The sequence below is a fragment of the Coregonus clupeaformis genome, chromosome 29, assembly GCF_020615455.1.
Source record: "Coregonus clupeaformis isolate EN_2021a chromosome 29, ASM2061545v1, whole genome shotgun sequence".
In the NCBI taxonomy this organism is placed as follows: Eukaryota; Metazoa; Chordata; class Actinopteri; order Salmoniformes; family Salmonidae; genus Coregonus; species Coregonus clupeaformis.
Genome location: NC_059220.1, coordinates 9,687,111 through 9,710,866, shown reverse-complemented (window position 1 = coordinate 9,710,866; position 23,756 = coordinate 9,687,111). Strand labels below are relative to the sequence as shown.

General features: G+C 43.1%; 1 protein-coding gene across 1 annotated transcript in view; it reads left to right on the top strand.

Moving 5' to 3' along the window:
- LOC121544617 (FERM domain-containing protein 6) overlaps positions 1-23,516 on the top strand; it is a 53,412-nt gene extending 29,896 nt beyond the window's left edge. The window contains exons 5-14 of the mRNA XM_041854600.1: positions 239-315; positions 758-944; positions 2,179-2,334; positions 2,412-2,477; positions 2,599-2,667; positions 12,037-12,211; positions 12,766-13,077; positions 15,987-16,124; positions 17,954-18,045; positions 19,893-23,516. Coding sequence (XP_041710534.1) covers positions 239-315; positions 758-944; positions 2,179-2,334; positions 2,412-2,477; positions 2,599-2,667; positions 12,037-12,211; positions 12,766-13,077; positions 15,987-16,124; positions 17,954-18,045; positions 19,893-20,189 — 1,569 coding nt within the window. The 3' untranslated portion in view covers positions 20,190-23,516. The remainder of the gene's footprint in view (positions 1-238; positions 316-757; positions 945-2,178; positions 2,335-2,411; positions 2,478-2,598; positions 2,668-12,036; positions 12,212-12,765; positions 13,078-15,986; positions 16,125-17,953; positions 18,046-19,892) is intronic.
- The last annotated feature ends 240 nt before the right edge of the window (positions 23,517-23,756 follow it).

Here is a 23,756-nt window from a genome sequence, read left to right as displayed (position 1 = left end):
TGCAATCGTTTATTTAACAATCGTTTCGACAGCAAGTTGTCTTTTATCAGGGTTTCAAGGTTTGCAAGATTACCCCCAACAGACATAGTCAATCTTAAATTCAAATATGTGAGCAACTGCTTTTGATTTCATGATGGAAGTTTGATTTTATATTTATAGAATCAATACACTGTCTTGATGGTTTGATTTGCTCTAAAATAACAAACATCGTTTTTAATTTGTATATTGATGTTTTCAGGGTATCGATCAGTTTGGGCCTCCTATGATCATCCACTTCAGGGCTCAATATTACGTTGAGAATGGGAGATTAATAAGGCAAGTAATCCCACACAGATCCTATAAATTGCTATTTGATTCTGTATGCAATTCTATGAGTAATCTCCTTTTACAGACTTCAGTTTAACAATCAGAGCCAAGTCTGATGTAATTCTGAATAAGCTGTTTGGATTGATAGATACTGAAACTGCATGAGTAGATCTAGTGTGATGAGATGTGTTTCTGAGGACAAGGATAGAAAGAAAGTGAGGGAGCTCATTGTGGCTTAATGTCCCAATGGGGGTGAAAAGGATTATGTAAGTACGTTACGAAGGATATGTCTTCTCTTGAGGGTTATGTCTTCTCTTGACCCTCTTCTCTTGAGGGTTATGTCTTCTCTTGAGGGTTATGTCTTCTCCTACTCTACTACAGGCCCCTGAGTATGGTGATCTACTGTAGCGGGATGTGTTGGAATCATGATGTCTTCTCTCTTCACTTCCAGTGACCGCTCAGCCCGGTACTACTACTACTGGCACCTGAGGAAACAGGTGTTGCTGTCTCAGTGTATGCAGAGAGAGGAGGCCTACTTCCTGTTGGCAGCCTTCGCCCTCCAGGCCGACTTGGGCAACTTCAAACGCAACAAACACTTTGGGAAGTACTTTGAACCTGAGGCCTACTTCCCTCCATGGGTGAGTAGATCTGACCTAACCAGTACCACATTGAGTTTTTCACTGTGCATCTGCATTGCTTGCTCTTTTGGGTTTTAGGTTGGGTATCTGTAAAGCACTTTATGGCAACTGCTCATATAAAATGGGTTTTATAAAATCAATTTGATTGATTGATTGTGGTTGCCCAGGCAGTATGAAGCCCTTCCTCTCCCTTCCCCACAGCCCCTCTAACCCTTCATTGTTTGCAGACCTGAAGATGGGTATAGCCAGTGTAGTGGTGAAGTTTCCACCATATTGCTACAGATATGAAAACATGGAAGGGTTAGGACCAAGGGAAAAGTGGGTAAGGAGTAAATTGGGACCAGCTAAATGTAGTCTAGCACACAGCCTGAATATAGGCCTGTAGCCTGTTTCATTCATCATTGAGCTCCAACAATTTGAGACACTCCCTCATTGGAGCATGCTGGGATAGCTGGATCTAGGACACTAGTTTTATTTTGGTCCCTGGTAGTGGCATGCAGCACGCTTGACTCTTGAGAAATGATCTGGATGCGAGCTGGCTAAATTTGCTGCCTCCCCTCTACTACTCGACATGGCCCCCCTCCCCTCCCGGACACGACTGTGCCCCACCCCTCTAATTACCAAACACTTCCTGTGATTAGCCTGTTGACGTCCCATTGGTCCCATCTCCACTTTGAAGCCAGGAAATTGTTGTACAATCAGGAATGGTACATAAATACCTCCTCTCAGGGTGTTGTCTAACTAGTTCTGAGTGAGTGACTGGTTCAGGAGAAACGCCCCAGAAAAATCCTTCTTTAACCGGTCTCCTCCCCTTCATCTACACTGATTTTGAAGTGGATTTAACAAGTGACATCAATAAGGGATCATAGCTTTCACCTGGATTCACCTGGTCAGTCTATGTCATGGAAAGTGCAGGTGTTCTTAATGTTTTGTATACTCAGTGTATAGGGAATAGGGTGGACGATGCCTTTAGTGCCCAGCTGGACGATGCCTTTAGTGCCCAGCTTGACGATGCCTTTTGGGAAGTAATATCATTATGTGAGACATCTGTCTTCCCCTGGGCGGGGGGTTTCATCAACCTCCATTAACCCCACTGGCAAGCCTTCCTTCCTTCTGCCAGTGAGCTGACATCAGAACCAGCAGCTAGAGTTCACACTCCAATGAGATGCTTGTATGAGAGAATTCCTTTGTCACCACACTGAAACCAGCCTATATGTCTGTCTCTCTCTTCCAGGTGATAGCCAAGCGAGGCCGAGACTACATCCTGAGACACATCCCCAACATGCACAAAGACCAGTTTTCCCTCACCGCCTCAGAGGCTCATCTCAAATACATCAAGGAGTGTGCCCAGCTGGATGATGTCACAGTCCACTACTACAGACTCTATAAGGTCAGAGGTCAACCTGGACACACACACACACACACACACACAATTAACTTACCAATAAACTTCTATCTCTTCCCCAGGACAAAAAGGATGTGGAGGCTTCCATGACTTTAGGACTGACCTTGCGTGGGATCCAAATATTTCAGGTACAGTAGTAAGGATGAAGTGGGTGTGATGGTGGGTGTGATGGCTAAATGTGTCTAGGTCATGTGTTATTAATGTGTATGGTTCATATGATGATTTATATAATGTTTCTGTTTCTCTCAGAACGTGGGGACAGTGAAACAGCTCCTGTATGATTTCCCCTGGACCAATGTGGGCAAACTGGTATTTGTGGTGAGTAGAGCCATGGAGATGGTACAGTGAGGGAAAAAAGTATTTGATCCCCTGCTGATTTTGTACGTTTGCCCACTGACAAAGACATGATCCGTCTATAATTTTAATGGTAGGTTTATTTGAACAGTGAGAGACAGAATAACAACAAAAAAATGCATGTCAAATATGTTATAAATTGATTTGCATTTTAATGAGGGAAATACGTATTTGACCCCTCTGCAAAACATGACTTAGTACTTGGTGGCAAAACCCTTGTTGGCAATCACAGAGGTCAGACATTTCTTGTAGTTGGCCACCAGGTTTGCACACATCTCAGGAGGGATTTTGTCCTACTCCTCTTTGCAGATATTCTCCAAGTCATTAAGGTATCGAGGCTGACGTTTGGCAACTCGAACCTTCAGCTCCCTCCACAGATTTTCTATGGGATTAAGGTCTGGAGACTGGCTAGGCCACTCCAGGACCTTAATGTGCCTCTTCTTGAGCCACTCCTTTGTTGCCTTGGCCGTGTGTCTTGGGTCATTGTCATGCTGGAATGCCCATCCACGACCCATTTTCAATGCCCTTGCTGAGGGAAGGAGGTTCTCACCCAAGATTTGACGGTACATGGCCCCGTCCATCGTCCCTTTGATGCAGTGAAGTTGTCCTGTCCCCTTAGCAGAAAAACACCTCCAAAGCATAATGTTTCCACCTCCATGTTTGACGGTGGGGATGGTGTTCTTGGGGTCATAGGCAACATTCCTCCTCCTCCAAACACGGCGAGCTGAGTTGATGCCAAAGAGCTCGATTTTGGTCTCATCTGACCACAACACTTTCATCCAGTTCTCCTCTGAATCATTCAGATGTTCATTGGCAAACTTCAGACGGCCCTGTATATGTGCTTTCTTGAGCAGGGGGACCATGCGGGCGCTGCAGGATTTCAGTCCTTCACGGCGTAGTGTGTTACCAATTGTTTTCTAGGTGACTATGGTCCCAGCTGCCTTGAGATCATTGACAAGATCCTCCCGTGTAGTTCTGGGCTGATTCCTCACCATTCTCATGATCATTGCAACTCCACGAGGTGAGATCTTGCATGGAGCCCCAGGCCCGAGGGAGATTGACTGTTATTTTGTGTTTCTTCCATTTGCGAATAATCGCACCAACTGTTGTCACCTTCTCACCAAGCTGCTTGGCGATGGTCTTGTAGCCCATTCCAGCCTTGTGTAGGTCTACAATCTTGTCCCTGACATCCTTGGAGAGCTCTTTGGTCTTGGCCATGGTGGAGAGTTTGGAATCTGATTGATTGATTGCTTCTGTGGACAGGTGTCTTTTATACAGGTAACAAGCTGAGATTAGGAGCACTCCCTTTAAGAGTTTCCCTCATTAAAATGCAAATCAATTTATAATATTTTTGACATGTGTTTTTCTGGATTTTGTTGTTGTTATTCTGTCTCTCACTGTTCAAATAAACCTACCAATAAAATTATAGACTGATCATTTCTTTGTCAGTGGGCAAACGTACATAATCAGCAGGGGATCAAAAACTTTTTTCCCTCACTGTATATACTAAGAGGTAAGGCTGGGACGATGCCAGTATCTCGATACTCGTTAGTACGTGGCAAGGAAACAAAACACAAAGCAGATTTAACTGCTTTAGGAAACAGCCCTAATGTTGGAAACAAACATAATTATATTGTCATCCAGTGTCACATTAATTTATTTTCCAAGCTGGTATCATCACAGCCCTACTAAGAGTCATGAAAATTGTGACTTGAGGTTGAGTCAGAGTCCTGGACTCAACACTACAACACTGATGTTTAGTGCCCTAATGTAGTTTAATGGGTAGAGCAGCCTCTCCCGTACATCCCTCATTCCCCTGCTTCCCTCGTTCATAAATGTCAGAAGTCCTTAGGCACTTAGAAGGCTCAGGGGAGTCTTTCTCTTTCTGGAAGATCTGTTATTTTTTTCACTCATGATTCCAGCCGTGACGTCTTTGGAGCTTGAAACCAGTCCTGACTTATGGCAGTTGTTAGTGAAAGTTCAGCTCTTACACAGACAACAGTTGTGGAAGTAGTGACACAGAGCTCCTCTTCTCTGTTGGGTCTTCTTACCCCTAGCTGCTACAGTCACTTCACTGCCATAAGGCACTGTTCCCCAACTGGCGGGGCCCTCAGGGGATTTTATTTGGCACTGCAATTTTTTATTCTTGTTTTTGGACAGAAAATACTGTTAAAACACCAGAAATTCATCTCAAATCGATTTGAATTTTGGAAATTTGTCCCAAAGTATTCTCACGCATAAGAGGTGTGTGTGTGTGTGTGTGTGTGTGTGTGTGTGTGTGTGTGTACACTGAAACAAAAATATAAACATAACATGCAACAATTTCAAAGATTTTACTCAGTTACAGTTAATCTTGCAATATCTTCAATTTAAGCCTACTAAAAAGTGTGTGCCCTCAGGCCTGGAGGGAAGCAAAAGTTATTCCCCTACCTAAGAATAGTAAAGCCCCCTTAACTGGCTCAAATAGCCGACCAATCAGCCTGTTACCAACCCTTAGTAAACTTTTGGGAAAATGGTGTTTGAGCAGATACAATGCTATTTTACAGTAAACAAATTGACAAGACTTTCAGCATGCTTATAGGGAAGGACATTCAACAAGCACAGCACTTACACAAATGACTGATGATTGGCTGACAGAAATTGATGATAAAAAGATTGTGGGGGCTGTTTTGTTAGACTTCAGTGCGGCTTTTGACATTATCGATCATAGTCTGCTGCTGGAAAAATGTGTGTTATGGCTTTACACCCCCTGCTATAATGTGGATAAAGAGTTACCTGTCTAACAGAACACAGAGGGTGTTCTTTAATGGAAGGCTCTCCAACATAATCCACGTAGAATCAGGCATTCCCCAGGGCAGCTGTCTAGACCCCTTACTTTTTTCAATCTTTACTAACGACATGCCACTGGCTTTGAGTAAAGCCAGTGTGTCTATGTATGCGGATGACTCAACACTATACACGTCAGCTACTACAGCGACTGAAATGACTGCAACACTTAACAAAGAACTGCAGATCGTTTCAGAATGGGTAGCAAGGAATAAGTTAGTCCTAAATATTTCAAAAAATAAAAGCATTGTATTTAAAACAAATCATTCACTGAACCCTAAACCTCAACTAAATCGTGTAATGAATGTGGAAATTGTGCAAGTTGAGGAGACTAAATTGCTTGGAGTAACCCTGGATTGTAAACTGTCATGGTCAAAACATATTGATACAACAGTAGCTAGGATGGGGAGAAGTCTGTCTATAATAAAGCGCTACTCTACCTTCTTAACAACACTTTCAACAAGGCAGGTCCTACAGGCCCTAGTTTTGTCGCACCTGGACTACTGTTCAGTCGTGTGGTCAGGTGCCACAAAGAGGGACTGAGGAAAATTGCAATTGGCTCAGAACAGGGCAGCACCGCTGGCCCTTGGATGTACACAGAGAGCTAACATTAATGATATGCATGTCAATCTCTCCTGGCTCAAAGTGGAGGAGAGATTGACTTCATCCCTACTTGTATTTGTGAGAGGTTATTGACATGTTGAATGCACTGAGCTGTCTGTTTGAACTACTGGCACAGCTCGGACACCCATGCATACCCCACAAGACATGCCACCAGAGGTCTCTTCACAGTCCCCAAGTTCAGAACAGACTATGGGAGGCCCACAGTACTACATAGAGCCATGACTACATGGAACTCTTTCCACATCAAGTAACTCATGCCAGCAGTAAAATTAGATTTTAAAAAACAGGTAAAAATACACCTTATGGAAAATCGGGGACTATGAAGCAACACGAACATAGACACATGCATACAAACACATGATAACATACGCACTATACACACATGGATTTTGTATTATAGGTAAGTGGTAGTAGAGTAGAGGCCAGAGGGCACACACTTAATATGTTGTGAAATCAGTTATGAATGTATTGTAATGTTTTTAAAATGTATAACTGCCTTAATTTAGCTGAACCCCAGGAAGAGTAGCTGCTGCCTTGGCAGTTCATCGTTGCGGTGTGTCTAAAATGGAACTGCTTAGTTTTTACAGCTAGCACAGTGTAAATATCACGACGTCTCTGTGAACCAGTTCCTCTAGTATAGCTTTGTGTAATGACAACCTATACCCTATAGATTGATTTGGTGGTACGGTCATCAATGCCACTGTCATGCCATGCCACTTATGATAAGACATCCTGTTTTGCTCCGTCTATGTCCATGTTTAGCCTTTCTATTCATATAGGAAGACTGAGGAAAGCGTGGATGTGGTTTACATGGGGACTAGAGGGGCCTCTTATGGAAGGGACCATCGGTCAAACCCTTTTTCTGAAAACAGACTCTCTCTCCACTGCCACTCCACCCTGAGCACGTCAGCCGGCCCGGCGCTGCAGTAGGCAAGAGAGGGAAGAAGGGATCGGAGCGGAGGGAGGGAGAGAAGGGTGGAGGGACGTGTCAATAAACACGACCAGAAGTTGTGATTGTTAGGGAGTGGATAAGGTTTGGTCTATTGGCAGGACCTGAGTTGTGATGGTTAGGGGGTGGATAAGGTCTGGTCTATTGGCAGGGCCTGAGCTGTGATGGTCAGGGGGTGGATAAGGTCTGGTCTATTGGCAGGGCCTGAGCTGTGATGGTCAGGGGGTGGATAAGGTCTGGTCTATTGGCAGGGCCTGAGCTGTGATGGTCAGGGGGTGGATATGGTTTGGTCTATTGGCAGGGCCTGAGCTGTGATGGTCAGGGGGTGGATATGGTTTGGTCTATTGGCAGGGCCTGAGCTGTGATGGTCAGGGGGTGGATATGGTTTGGTCTATTGGCAGGGCCTGAGCTGTGATGGTCAGGGGGTGGATATGGTTTGGTCTATTGGCAGGGCCTGAGCTGTGATGGTCAGGGGGTGGATATGGTTTGGTCTATTGGCAGGGCCTGAGTTGTGATGGTCAGGGGGTGTCTAGGCTTATTTTCCACCATAATTTGCAAATAAATTCATTAAAATCCTACAATGTGATTTCCTGGATTTTTTCCCCTAATTTTGTCTGTCATAGTTGACATGTACCTATGATGAAAATTACAGGCCTCTCTCATCTTTTTAAGTGGGAGAACTTGCACAATTGGTGGCTGACTAAATACTTTTTTCCCCCCACTGTGTGTGTGTGTGTGTGTGTGTGTGTGTGTGTGTGTGTGTGTGTGTGTGTGTGTGTACAGTCATGGTTAAAAGAGAATGACACAAATATAAATGTTCACAAAGTCTGCTGCCTCAGTTTTTATGATGGCAATTTGCATATACTCCAGAATGTTATGAAGAGTGATCAGATGAATTGCAAAGTCCCTCTTTGCCATGAAATTTAACTTAATCCCAAAAAAACATTGCTACTGCATTTCAGTATGAAAATGTATGCACTCACTAACTGTAAGTCGCTCTGGATAAGAGCGTCTGCTAAATGACTAAAATGTAAATGTAAAATTTCAGCCCTGCCACAAAAGGACCAGCTGACATCATGTCAGTGATTCTCTCGTTAACACAGGTGAGAGTGTTGACGAGGACAAGGCTGGAGATCACTCTGTCATGCTGATTGAGTTAGAATAACAGACTGGAAGCTTGAAATCATTGTTCTTCCTCTGTTAACCATGGTCACCTGCATGGAAACACGTGCCGTCATCATTGCTTTGCACAAAAAGGGCTTCACAGGCAAGGATATTGCTGCTAGTAAGATTGCACCTAAATCAACCATTTATCGGATCATCAAAAACTTCAAGGAGAGAGGTTCAATTGTTGCGAAGAAGGCTTCAAGGCGCCCAAAAAAGTCCAGCAAGCGCCAGGACCGTTTCCTAAAGTTGATTCAGCTGCGGGATCGGGGAACCACCAGTGCAGAGCTTGCTCAGGAATGGCAGCAGGCAGGTGTGAGTTCATCTGCACGCACAGTGAGGCGAAGTCTTTTGGAGGATGGCCTGGTGTCAAGAAGGGCAGCGAGGAAGCCACTTCTCTCCAGGAAAAACATCAGGGACAGACTGATATTCTGCAAAAGGTACAGGGATTGGACTGCTGAGGACTGGGGTAAAGTCATTTTCTCTAATTTTCTCTAATGGGGCATCCGGAAAAAAGCTTGTCCGGAGAAGACAAGGTGAGTGCTACCATCAGTCCTGTGTCATGCCAACAGTAAAGCATCCTGAGACCATTCATGTGTGGGGTTGCTTCTCAGCCAAGGGAGTGGGCTCACTCACAACTAAGAACACAGCCATGAATAAAGAATGGTACCAACACATCCTCCGGAGAGCAACTTCTCCCAACCATCCAAAAACAGTTTGGTGATGAAAAATGCATTTTCCAGCATGATGAAGCACCTTGCCATAAGGCAAAAGTGATAACTAAGTGGCTTGGGGAACAAAACATAGAAATTTTGGGTCCATGGCCAGCAACTCCCCAGACCTTAATCCCATTGCGAACTTGTGGTCAATCCTCAAGAGGCGGGTGGACAAACAAAAACCCACAAATTCTGACAAACTCCAAGAATTGATTATGCAAGAATGGGCTGCCATCAGTCAGGATGTGGCCCAGAAGTTAATTGACAGCATGCCAAGGCGGATTGCCGAGGTCTTGAAAAAGAAGGGTCAACACTGCAAATATTGACTCTTTGCATAAACTTAATGTAATTGTCAATAAAAGCCTTTGACACTTATGGAATGCTTATAATTATACTTCAGTATACCATAGTAACATCTGACAAAAATATCTAAAAACACTGAAGCAGCAAACTTTGTGATGACCAATACATTTACGTCATTTAGCAGACGCTCTTATCCAGAGCGACTTACAATACTTGTGTATTTCTCAAAACTTTTGACCACGACTGTATATGTGTGTGTGTGTATATGTATGTATGTATGTGTGTGTGTGTGTGTGTGTATGTATGTGTGTATATATAATTTTAGTCATTTAGCAGACGCTCTTATCCAGAGCGACTTACATATTTTTGAGTGCATACATATTTTTATTTTTTTCATACTGGCCCCCGTGGTGTGTATATATGTATGTATATGTGTGATATATATATATATACACAGTGTGTGTGTATATACACTAACGTTCAAAGGTTTGGGGTCACTTTTCGAAATAAAAGCAATTTCTTTGTCCATTAAAATAACATCAAATTGATCAGAAATACAGTGTAGACATTGTTAATGTTGTAAATGGCTATTGCAGCTGGAAACTGTTGATTCTTTATGGAATATCTACATAGGCGTACAGAGGCCCATTATCAGCAACCATCAGTCCTGTGTTCCAATGGCACATTGTGTTTGCTAATCCAAGTTTATCATTTTAAAAGGCTAATTGATCATTAGAAAACCCTTTTGCAATTATGTTAGCACAACTGAAAACTGTTGTGCTGATTTAAAGAAGCAATAAAACTGACCTTCTTGAGACTAGTTGAGTATCTGGAGCATCAGCATTTGTGGGTTCGATTACAGGATCAAAATGGCCAGAAACAAATAACTTCTGAAACTCGTCAGTCTATTCTTGTTCTGAGAAATTGCCAAGAAACTGAAGATCTCGTACAACGCTGTGTACTACTCCCTTCACAGAACAGCGCAAACTGGCTCTAACCAGAATAGAAAGAGGAGTGGGAGGCCCCGGTGCACAACTGAGCAAGAGGACAAATACATTAGTGTCTAGTTTGAGAAACAGACGCCGCACAGGTCCTCAACTGGCAGCCTCATAAAATAGTACCCGCAAAACACCAGTCTCAACGTCAATAGTGAAGAGGTGACTCCGGGATGCTGACCTAGGCGTGTGTGTGTGTTTGCAAAGGGTGGCAATTTGAAGAATCTCAAATATAAAATATATTTTGATTTGTTTAACACTTGTTTGGTTACTAAATGATTCCATATGTGTTATTTCATAGTTTTGATGTCTTCACTATTATTCTACAATGTAGAAAATAGTAAAAATAAATAAAAACCCTTGAATGAGGAGGTGTTCTAAAACTTTCCCCCGGCTTAGACACAGCTTAGACTCTTATGGGTTAATAATAAACTGGTCTTAAATACATCTAAAACTAAAAGCATTGTTTTGAACCAAATATATTCTCTAAGACCTAACCCTCAGATGGAGTTGTGTACAAAGGGTGTGACTCCTAGGAAGCTAATCTCCTAGGTTTAACATTGGATGGTCAATTATGGTCACGTCATATTGACAAAGTTGTTGTGAAGATGGGGAGGGTTATGTTTGTTTATAAAAAGATGTTCTGCGTTTTTGACTGTACTAGTTGTTCAGGCTCTTGTCTTGTCCCATCTTGATTACTGTCCGATAATGTGGTCAAGTGCAGCAAAGAAAGACCTAGCAAAGCTGCAGCAGACTCAAAACAGAGCAGCACGCCTTGCCCTTAACTGCACATACAGAACTAACAACAACATGCATGCCAGTCTTTCCTGGTTGATGAGAGATGAACTGCTTCCCTTCTAGTTTTTATGAGAAGTATTACTGTAATAAAAATTCCAGATTGTCTGCATAATCAAATAACATTCAGCTCAGACACCCATACATACCCCACAAGACATGCCACCAGGGGTCTCTTCACAGTCCCCAAGTCCAAAAATGAATTCATGGTAATGCACAGTATTTTACAGAGCCATGATCGCATGGAACTCCCTTCCATCTCCAATTACTCAAACAGTAAAATTACCTTCTTTTTTTTTATCTCATGGAACTGCAGGGACTGTGAGGGGACACACACTAACACACGCATACTTTATTTTTTATTGTGTATTATTCTTTTTGTTGTTGAATTGTTTGTATATCATTGTATTTTGAATTTGTGTGACTGTCCTTGTGTGTCAGTGTTGTTACTTCCTGGACCCCAGGAAGAGTAGCTGCTGCTTCTGCAAAAGCTAATGGGGATCCAAATAAACAAATTAGAAAACGTTGAAATGTTTCTGCAGTTTTGTTTGTGTCCCTCAATCTGGAGATTCAGCTCTTGTTTTGGTTGTAAGAAGTGCCGCAGAATAGTTTTCAAAGAAGAGACCGTTCTGTGCTCTCTTCGTCCCCTATTGTGTGTTTTGCCTGTGGGGATATCTGGCACTCTGCCTCTCTAGCAAAGTATCTGAATCCTCTCATGCACCCCCTCTGCAAATGAACGAAGATGCTGAAAATGAACAAAGATGCTGAAAATGAACAAAGATACAACACTCGCACTGATGTCTGTTGAATCACACAGGGTCGTCCCTCCATTATTTTCTCAGGCACAAAGATCTTCCATAATCATAGCGTTAAACATCAATTAATCAATCAGCTGGATGACATGTAGATAGCATGATATCCTACAAGTATTCTAACCCCTATTCCTCTCTCTCTGTTTCAGGGTAAGAAGTTTGAGATCCTGCCGGATGGTCTTCCGTCGGCCCGTAAACTGATCTACTACACCGGTTGTCCCCTACGGTCCCGCCACCTCCTACAGTTGCTCAGCAACAGCCACCGTCTCTACATGAACCTGCAGCCTGTTCTCAAACAGGTCCGCAGGCTGGAGGAGAACGAAGGTAAACTACCTACCTGGCCACACCTACCTGGCCACACCTACTTCTACCTGGCCACACCTACCTGGCCACACCTATCTGGACACACCTACCTCTACCTGGCCACACCTACCTCTACCTGGCCACACCTACCTGGCCATGCTGCCATCTTTCCATACTGGAGAAATTTGACTCCTGGAATCTCCTGGTGTCTCCTGGAATCTCAGCATTCCTTCCCTTAGCCAATTGTAATGTTGATATTAACATTTACATATTAGCAGACGCTGTTTTCCAGAGTGACTTACAGGAGCAATTAGGGTGAAGTGCCTTGCTCAAGGGCACAGACAGATTTTTCACCTAGTCGGCTCGGGGATTCAAACCAGCGACCTTACGGTTACCGGCCTAACGCTCTTAACAGCTAGGCTACCTGCTGCCATATATTCATTTTTTTCAGTCATCTTTCATGTGTCGGGCATATCCATAATGCCTTAGGAGCGAATTCTATATCTGACCAGCTCCTGTAAGGTTCTTTAGCTGTGGTACTGCTGTATCTAACCCTGTCTGTCCCTCCTCTCCAGACAAGAAGCAGTACCGTGAGTCGTACATCAGCGACGCGTTGGAGCTGGATATGGACCGGCTGGACAAGCGTTCCCGGGCCAGCGGCAGCAGCGCCGGCAGCACCGTGTCTCACCTCAAATGCCTGTCTCGCCACTCCACTGCCAGCCACAGCAGCTCACACACCTCGGGGGTGGAGACAGACAGTTTCCTTGCCCCCGGAGGGGCCCTGCACCGGGCCCTGAGGACCTGCAGCTCCTCAACGACTAGCCATGGGAGCTCACACACCTCGGGGGTGGAGAGCGGGTGCAAGGAGCGCATGCTGGACGATGATGGTAAGGCAATCGATTGCACACACGGCAAGGGACATACACATGGAACACACATATACACTGTTTGTCATGCCTTCTCCCCTGCTCCACTAGTGATCATCACTGGCCCTCTGTCTGTCTGACTGTCCCTCCAGAGAATAATATTAGTGTCTGTCTGACTGTCCCTCCAGAGAATAATATTAGTGTCTGTCTGACTGTCCCTCCAGAGAATAATATTAGTGTCTGTCTGACTGTCCCTCCAGCGATTTAATATTAGTGTCTGTCTGTCCCTCCAGAGATTAATATATATATATATATATATATATTAGGGGGTAGATCAGCTTTAATATTGCAGATAGATTACATACAATGGGGAGAACAAGTATTTGATACACTGCCGATTTTGCAGGTTTTCCTACTTACAAAGCATGTAGAGGTCTGTAATTTTTGTCATAGGTACACTTCAACTGTGAGAGACGGAATCTAAAACAAAAATCCAGAAAATCACATTGTATGATTTTTAAGTAATTAATTTGCATTTTATTGGATGACATAGGTATTTGATCACCTACCAACCAGTAAGAATTCCGGCTCTCACAGACCTGTTAGTTTTTCTTTAAGAAGCCCTCCTGTTCTCCACTCATTACCTGTATTAACTGCACCTGTTTGAACTCGTTACCTGTATAAAAGACACCTGTCCACACACTCAATCAAACAGACTCCAACCTCTCCACAATGGCCAAGACCAGAGAGCTGTGTAAGGACATCAGGGATAAAATTGTAGACCTGCACAAGGCTGCGATGGGCTCCAGGACAATAGGCAAGCAGCTTGGTGAGAAGGCAACAACTGTTGGTGCAATTATTAGAAAATGGAAGAAGTTCAAGATGACGGTCAATCACCCTCGGTCTGGGGCTCCATGCAAGATTTCACCTTGTGGGGCATCAATGATCATGAGGAAGGTGAGGGATCAGCCCAGAACTACACGGCAGGACCTGGTCAATGACCTGAAGAGAGCTGGGACCACAGTCTCAAAGAAAACCATTAGTAACACACTACGCCGTCATGGATTAAAATCCTGCAGCGCACGCAAGGTCCCCCTGCTCAAGCCAGCGCATGTCCAGGCCCGTCTGAAGTTTGCCAATGACCATCTGGATGATCCAGAGGAGGAATGGGAGAAGGTCATGTGGTCTGATGAGACAAAAATAGAGCTTTTTGGTCTAAACTCCACTCGCCGTGTTTGGAGGAAGAAGGATGAGTACAACCCCAAGAACACCATCCCAACTGTGAAGCATGGAGGTGGAAACATCATTCTTTGGGGATGCTTTTCTGTAAAGGGGACAGGACGACTGCACCGTATTGAGGGGAGGATGGATGGGGCCATGTATCGTGAGATCTTGGCCAACAACCTCCTTCCTTCAGTAAGAGCATTGAAGATGGGTCGTGGCTGGGTCTTCCAGCATGACAACGACCCGAAACACACAGCCAGGGCAACTAAGGAGTGGCTCCATAAGAAGCATCTCAAGGTCCTGGAGTGGCCTAGCCAGTCTCCAGACCTGAACCCAATAGAAAATATTTGGAGGGAGCTGAAAGTCCGTATTGCCCAGCGACAGCCCCGAAACCTGAAGGATCTGGAGAAGGTCTGTATGGAGGAGTGGGCCAAAATCCCTGCTGCAGTGTGTGCAAACCTGGTCAAGACCTACAGGAAACGTATGATCTCTGTAATTGCAAACAAAGGTTTCTGTACCAAATATTAAGTTCTGCTTTTCTGATGTATCAAATACTTATGTCATGCAATAAAATGCAAATTAATTACTTAAAAATCATACAATGTGATTTTCTGGATTTTTGTTTTAGATTCAGTCTCTCACAGTTGAAGTGTACCTATGATAAAAATTACAGACCTCTACATGCTTTGTAAGTAGGAAAACCTGCAAAATTGGCAGTGTATCAAATACTTGTTCTCCCCACATACATACATACAGTTGAAGTCAGAAGTTTACATACACCTTAGCCAAATACATTTAAACAATTCCTGACATTTAATCCTAGTAAAAATTCCCTGTTTTAGGTCAGTTAGGATCACCACTATATTTTAAGAATGTGAAATGTCAGAATAATAGTAGAGATAATTATTTCTTTCAGCTTTTATTTCTTTCATCACATTCCCAGTGGGTCAGAAGTTTACATACACTCAATTAGTATTTGGTAGCATTGCCTTTAAATATTTTAACTTGGGTCAAACGTTTTGTGTAGCCTTCCACAAGCTTCCCACAATAAGTTGGGTGAATTTTGGCCCATTCCTCCTGACAGAGCTGGTGTAACTGAGTCAGGTTTGTAGGCCTCCTTACTCGCACACGCTTTTTCAGGATGAAAAGGATGAACCAGACTTGTGGAGGTCTACAATTATTTTTCTGAGGTCTTGGCTAATTTCTTTTGATTTTCCCATGATGTCAAGTAAAGAGGCACTGAGTTTGAAGGTAGGCCTTGAAATACATCCACAGGTACACCTCCATTTGACTCAAATGATGTCAATTAGCCTATCAGAAGCTTCTAAAGTCATTTTCTGGAATTTTCCAAGCTGTTTAAAGGCACAGTCAACTTAGTGTATGTAAACATCTGACCCACTGGAATTGTGATACAGTGAAATAATCTGTCTGTAAACAATTGTTGGAAAAATTACTTGTGTCATGCACAAAGTAGATGTCCTAACCGACTTGCCAAAACTATAGTTTGTTAACAAGACATTTGTGGAGTGGTTGAAAAACGAGTTTTAATGACTCCAACCTAAGTGTATGTAAACTTCCGACTTCAACTGTGTATATTAATCTCTGTCCTTCCAGAGATTAATAGTAGTGTCTGTCTGTCCCGCCAGAGATTACTATTTGTGTCTGTCTGTCCCTCTAGAGATTGATATTTCTGTCTGTCCCTGCAGAGATTGAGATGTTAGTAGACGACCCTAAAGACTATGAGGAGCTCCATGAGCTGACCCTGGAGCTGAACCAGGACCTGTGCATCCACATCACTGAGGACATGCTGAACATGTCCCCTGACCAGACCAACGGATACTCGGGTACATACAACCACTGTCTTACCTTATCTACCCAGACCAACAGATACTCCGGTACATACAGTGGGGAAAAAAAGTATTTAGTCAGCCACCAATTGTGCAAGTTCTCCCACTTAAAAAGATGAGAGAGGCCTGTAATTTTCATCATAGGTACACGTCAACTATGACAGACAAATTGAGAAAAAAATATCCAGAAAATCACATTGTAGGATTTTTTATGAATTTATTTGCAAATTATGGTGGAAAATAAGTATTTGGTCACCTACAAACAAGCAAGATTTCTGGCTCTCACAGACCTGTAACTTCTTCTTTAAGAGGCTCCTCTGTCCTCCACTCGTTACCTGTATTAATGGCACCTGTTTGAACTTGTTATCAGTATAAAAGACACCTGTCCACAACCTCAAACAGTCACACTCCAAACTCCACTATGGCCAAGACCAAAGAGCTGTCAAAGGACACCAGAAACAAAATTGTAGACCTGCACCAGGCTGGGAAGACTGAATCTGCAATAGGTAAGCAGCTTGGTTTGAAGAAATCAACTGTGGGAGCAAATATTAGGAAATGGAAGACATACAAGACCACTGATAATCTCCCTCGATCTGGGGCTCCACGCAAGATCTCACCCCGTGGGGTCAAAATGATCACGAGAACGGTGAGCAAAAATCCCAGAACCACACGGGGGGACCTAGTGAATGACCTGCAGAGAGCTGGGACCAAAGTAACAAAGCCTACCATCAGTAACACACTACGCCGCCAGGGGACTCAAATCCTGCAGTGCCAGACGTGTCCCCCTGCTTAAGCCAGTACATGTCCAGGCCCGTCTGAAGTTTGCTATAGTGCATTTGGATGATCCAGAAGAGGATTGGGAGAATGTCATATGGTCAGATGAAACCAAAATAGAACTTTTTGGTAAAAACTCAACTCGTCGTGTTTGGAGGACAAAGAATGCTGAGTTGCATCCAAAGAACACCATACCTACTGTGAAGCATGGGGGTGGAAACATCATGCTTTGGGGCTGTTTTTCTGCAAAGGGACCAGGACGACTGATCCGTGTAAAGGAAAGAATGAATGGGGCCATGTATCGTGAGATTTTGAGTGAAAACCTCCTTCCATCAGCAAGGGCATTGAAGATGAAACGTGGCTGGGTCTTTCAGCATGACAATGATCCCAAACACACCGCCCGGGCAACGAAGGAGTGGCTTCGTAAGAAGCATTTCAAGGTCCTGGAGTGGCCTAGCCAGTCTCCAGATCTCAACCCCATAGAAAATCTTTGGAGGGAGTTGAAAGTCTGTGTTGCCCAGCGACAGCCCCAAAACATCACTGCTCTAGAGGAGATCTGCATGGAGGAATGGGCCAAAATACCAGCAACAGTGTGTGAAAACCTTGTGAAGACTTACAGAAAACGTTTGACCTGTGTCATTGCCAACAAAGGGTATATAACAAAGTATTGAGAAACTTTTGTTATTGACCAAATACTTATTTTCCACCATAATTTGCAAATAAATTCATAAAAAATCCTACAATGTGATTTTCTGGAGAAAAAAAATCTCATTTTGTCTGTCATAGTTGACGTGTACCTATGATGAAAATTACAGGCCTCTCTCATCTTTTTAAGTGGGAGAACTTGCACAATTGGTGGCTGACTAAATACTTTTTTTCCCCACTGTACAACCACTTGCTGTCTTCATTCACCCTGTCTTAGGACAGCCTCCTATCTCAGTGCGTCAGTGAGACTGGTTGAATTGAACTTGGCTGGGAGGTCAACGGATGGTGTTGTAGTAGTATTAGTTGTTGTTTTTTTATGAATGTCCTCCGCTCTGTCTGCACTGTAGGACTCATAGTGAAGGACGTCCGCTCATCCACCTCCAGTTCCTCTGAGACCGTGGTCAAGATGAGAGGCAAGAGCATCGAGTCTCTTCCTCAGGTCAGTGACAGTTACGACATATCCTGTTTGGTACTGACTAGGGATGTTAACAGTTAACCGTTTTTCCCGGTTAGCCAGCAAAATACATTTGACCGGTCATGCTTATCGGCCTATAGGTTAATTTGCATAATTGAGTGGACTTAAATTGATGTGTGTGTATTTTCGTTAGTTCGTCAGGCATCTTATTTACCACACGCGCACAGCAATATGCTACATGAGCGGAAATAAAATCACCTGTCGGACAGCGAGAGCTGTTCTATTGGTTTTCATATCAATTGTATTTCGTTGTCGAGAAGCCAAAGGCACCTTCCTAGTCATATTAGCAACCCAAAGGCACCTTCCTTGTCATATTAGCAACCCATCCTCGTTGTTGCATTTTAGATTCTCTTTCTTTCTAAGTTTCTAACAGATATTTTAATCTCTCACATATGGAGCTGCTGGCATCTGGTTCGCTGTTTAGAACAGTGTTTTTCCCCGCGAATTGCATTTTTGGCAAATGTTGGAAATGTTTTTAATTGGCTGCTTTGTTACAGTAGTTGTATGTCCAATAACATAGCCTTTAGGCTGTGAGATGATTGGCTCGCTACTGTTGCATGATTCAAGTAAGCTCTATAATGAAACATCTGTTCCTTGTATGCACACATAGTATTTTCAAATCAAATTGTATTTGCCACATGTGCCGAATACAACCGGTGTAGACATTACAGTGAAATGCTTACTTACAAGCCCTTAACCAACAATGCATTTTTTTAAGATAAAAAAAAAAAGTGTTAAGTATAAAAGACAAAAGCGAATAACTAAAGAGCAGCAGTGAAATAAAATAACAGTAGGGAGGCTATATACAGGGGGGTACCGGTGCAGAGTCAATGTGCGGGGGCACCGGCTAGTCGAGGTAATTGAGGTAGTATGTACATGTGGGTAGAGTTAAAGTGACTATGCATAAATAATAAACAGAGTAGCAGCAGCGTAAAAGAGGGGTATGGGGTGGGGTGGGGGGGACAATGCAAATAGTCCGGGTAGCAATGATTAGCTGTTCAGGAGTCTTATCGCTTGGGGGTAGAAGCTGTTGAAGCATTTTGGACCTAGACTTGGCGCTCTGGTACCGCTTGCCGTGCGGTAGCAGAGAGAACAGTCTATGACTAGGGTGGCTGGAGTCTTTGACAATTTTGAGGGCCTTCCTCTGACACCGCCTGGTATAGATGTCCTGGATGGCAGGAAGCTTGGCCCCAGTGATGTACTGGGCCGTACGCACTACCCTCTGTAGTACCTTGCGGTCGGAGGCCGAGCAGTTGCCATACCAGGCGGTGATGCAACCAGTCAGGATGCTCTCGATGGTGCAGCTGTAGAACTTTTCTGAGGACCCATGCCAAATCTTTTCAGTCTCCTGAGGGGGAATAGGCTTTGTCGTGCCCTCTTCACAACTGTCTTGGTGTGTTTGGACCATGATAGTTCGTTGGTGATGTGCACACCAAGGAACTTGAAGTTCTCAACCTTTTCTGTTGGTCATTTAACTATTTGGAACAAATTTCACAGTTTGTTAACTGGTTAATGAGGGTCAGTTAGTTGGCAGCAAAATTGACCGAAATGTGCATCCCTAGTACTGACATTTTTCATTTTAGTTATTTAGCAGACACTCTAATCAAGAACGACTTACAATCAGTGCATTCAACTAAAGTAGATAAAACAATTTAGGTCACTTATTCCTTTAAAATATCAAGTAAAACCTTGAAATATCCGCTCTCTGGCTAGAAATAGTAAGGGAAAAGGCAAGCAGTTTTTACATAGTAAAAAACAAAACGGAATACATTTACTGATTGTTTTAGTTTTCCTTCTGTTCCGTTCCCCAGACGTCAGTGTGCGGGAAGCCTCAGACGTCGACGGACCGCCACAGCCAATCCCTGGACGATGTGCGTCTCTACCAGAAGGGCTGCCTCCAGTGGGCGGAGCTATGCCAGGACACTGCCCACAGCTACACCTTCGGCTGTGCCCAGGAGCTGAGTGACAGCAGTGGTTACCAGGGCAACCTTGCCGAGCAGTGCGCCGGTATCCGCGGTGACCAGCTTGACGGCTTCCCCATCAAGAGGACCAGCAAGTATTTCTCCCTGGAGCTGACCAACGAAGAGGTCCCAGAGTTTGTGGTGTAATGGATGGACGGTGGAAACAGGGGTGAGGATGAATGGGTGAGGCAGAAAAGGGTGGCTTCAAGACCCCTGCTCCCCTGCCTCCACCGCTCAGACTTGTAGGTGCCTCAGGAAACCGAATGGGACGAGAGAAGAGGGTTGGAGGTTTGGAGAGGTGATACTTGGTTATCTGTCTATTGCCATAATCTGTGTCAGCCATAACAGCCATCAGCACTGGACTGGGAAGAGTCAGATGGAGGTTAAAAGCCCTACATCACCAGAGAGACAAATAACTGACAGTGAAAGCCCTTTCGGAGGTATCTTTTGCCGAAACTGGAATAATAAAAAAAGGATAAACCTTTTCTGGGTTTCAAGAAAACCTGGCTGCATCTTTTAATCAGACCGATAATGCTCCACAGTGACACTCTGGTTGGGAATGGAGTGTCAAGGGCCAAGTAAGGGAACGCCAAGGAATACCTCACCCTTTAATTATACAACCTCCGACCGTCTGCGTTTCCAAAGCATGTACTCTCTCCAGAAAGGTTTTTGGATCTGAATCTAGGGTGCGTTTGCCTACTATGACTTTACTAATGCAGTACACACACACACACACAGCCACACACACACACACACACACACACACACACAGCCTACATCTAAATGTTCTGCCCCTACAAAAATAAGGAACACTGTCATTGATAGTGAAGCTATATGTGCTATGAACCAAAGACAAGTTACATTAAACAAAAGATAAAGTCTTCATGTCCACATTATTATTATTATTATTATTATTATTATTATTATTATTATTGTTGAAGTGTGTAACCAATCAATGAAATGATACAGCTTTGTGAGTCCATGACATGATATTATGAAGTCACAATGAGCAGGTTCTGGATTGATCCAGAATCTAGAGGTTGATCCAGAATCTAGAGGTTGATCCAGAATCTAGAGGTTGATCCAGAAGAGGTATCAGAACCTTTTAGAAGAAGGAACTCTGATGTCCTGCATCTCCTTTCCCTCCCTCTGTCTCCAGTATGCAGTATGTATGATATGACATAATCTCAGAGCCCACAACCAAATCCAGCATGCGCTAGTCTGAGATTAGACATGACACGCCACTTCTCCTCTCTTTGCCAGGAAGTGCAATGTGCCAAGAGTTCCCATGTAGAGCTGTTTCCTAGTGTGGTGACTAGACTGCTATTATGAACACACCCCACGTGCCTTCATTACACCTATGCATGTCCTGAACCACAACCGTGCCTTGACAATCAGTCCCAGCTTCTCGCTAAGCAACACAACACACCCACACGAATCACGGAGATCAGTTTTTAAGTCATAAGGTACATTTGAAACTCTTCTGTAACTTTATTGTTGGTCAGCAGTACATTTGGTATTTAATCAGACTTTAAAAATCATTATTCAAACAGTTTTAGCTGATTTAACCAGTAATCAATGAAGGGGATTACCCCTATAATGATGTGATCTACCATCCCTATCCTACCATCCCTATGACAGACATATTTGAATCTGTGGCAGTTAGTTTCCTGTCATGTGACATGTAGCACTGACAACGTCATTGGCTGTTTCAGGACTTCCTGACGAAGTCATTGGCTGTTTCAGGTCTGCTCTGTTGCTTGGGGCAGGATGAGTTTCTACATGCCCTCACCTGTCTGTCTGTGTGCAGAGCTGAGAAAAGTCCAGATGGAATCCACATACACAAAATGGAGTTGGGTTGGGTTTAGGCCAACTCTCAAACTGGCATTTGACTTTGTTCTTTCTGTATGCTGATATTTTTTTATTATTATTATTATTCACTCGGTTGTCTTTGTTAGTTTTGATTATTGTCTATTGTTTGTTTTGTCTCAATTTATTATTTCAAACTGGAACTTGTTACAACATTTGGTTTCTTTTCATTTTATCATTTTAGCTAATTGGAAGTTGAAAGTAATATTTTTTGAATGGATCATTTTAGAACAATGAGATTAGTTGTATATGTTGAAAATGTATTATTTGTGTGCAGTTGATGTCTGTCAGTATTATAAGCAATGTACATGTATGTGAGAAAATTCACGTAAAAAATATTGTGCCCCTTTTTACCCAGCGATAGTCTCATTTCATCTTACAGTAGCTGAAGAAAGTTGATGCTTACTGATTTTTACATTACTCAGTTAATTCGCCAAGAGCTAAACAATTTTCACAAGGTTTGAAACCCACAACTACACAAATCATGTTCGTATAAAGACAGCTTTATTATACCTTACTATGTGTGGATCCAGGCAAGGCTGTCTGGCCTCTTTTTCTATTAGATTTTGTCATAGAGAGTTCTAACTAATAAATCTCCAAACCATACCTATTCAATATAAATAGAAAGTAGAGCATGTCTTCCAAATGTCTTTCACACAGTACTTTTGCATTTCTACCCCACTCAGTAAACCTTATTGAGAAGACCGTGTCAGTTTCATTAACCTCCTCATTTCATGTATGGTAATAGTACATTATGCATGTACATTTGTATTCCAACCCTCATTCGCGTTATCTAATATCTCTGGAGTAATGAACAAAACAAAATGCTACTTCATGATGTATTTGGAATTCTAGACCACTGTGTACCTCAGTTAAGTAATCGTTTTGGATCAACATTCTAGCTGAGCTTTTCCATTGCTGCTCAAGGGACCTATGTTCTAGAACCTTCTAGAGCCCTCTAAAATAACATTCTAGAACCTTTTAGAATGTTCTAGAAGTAGCTCTGCTGTGGTAGAGTGGTGAGACCTGACAGTTCCACTTCTCTTCACAGCTGGTCTCATCAGCTGGACACATTGGCCTAGAACCACAGAGCAAGACATCTTGATCTAGAACCACAGATCAGGCCAAGGCAGCAAGACGTGATCGTTGGAAAGAAATGTGTACTAATGAATACACTTATGAATTTGATATTGTTTTGATTTCAAAGTAACAGTGTATGCTGTAACATTTTATTTCTAACGAGATGTTACTAGCTTCTCTATTTTTACTCTTATTTCTACTTATTAATAATGGGTATCCGAGCAAACAAAGACTTGTTGAAATATTTTTCTGGTAGATTATTGATGTTCTATGCTATATAAACCCAGTGTGTGTCCAGATACACCACCATTAAAACAGAACAACAACCTGAAAACCTTTTTGTTAAACTCTCTCCTTTGGTGACTTAGCCTCTATACACATCCATACTGTGTGTCTGCAACTAAGTATCCATAGTCCTTTCTGTGAAAGGATCTCCCTTCAGGAAAAAATGAATGATTTAGTTTTTTTGTTAAACCCTGTTGTAGTGAAACAATATTCAATAAAAATGTACATTTATTTGCCTAAGCCAAGCTGTCCTGACCTCTCTGATGTTTGGTCAATGTTGTGCAAGCCATTCTGATACACTGAGTACAAAACATTAAGAACACCTGCTCTTTCCATGACATAGACTGACCAAGTGAAAGCTATGATCCCTTATGGATGTCACTTGTTAAATCCACTTCAATCAGTGTAGATGAAGGGGAGGAGACAGGTTAAAGAAAGATTTTTAGGACTTGAGACAATTGAGACATGGATTGTGTATGT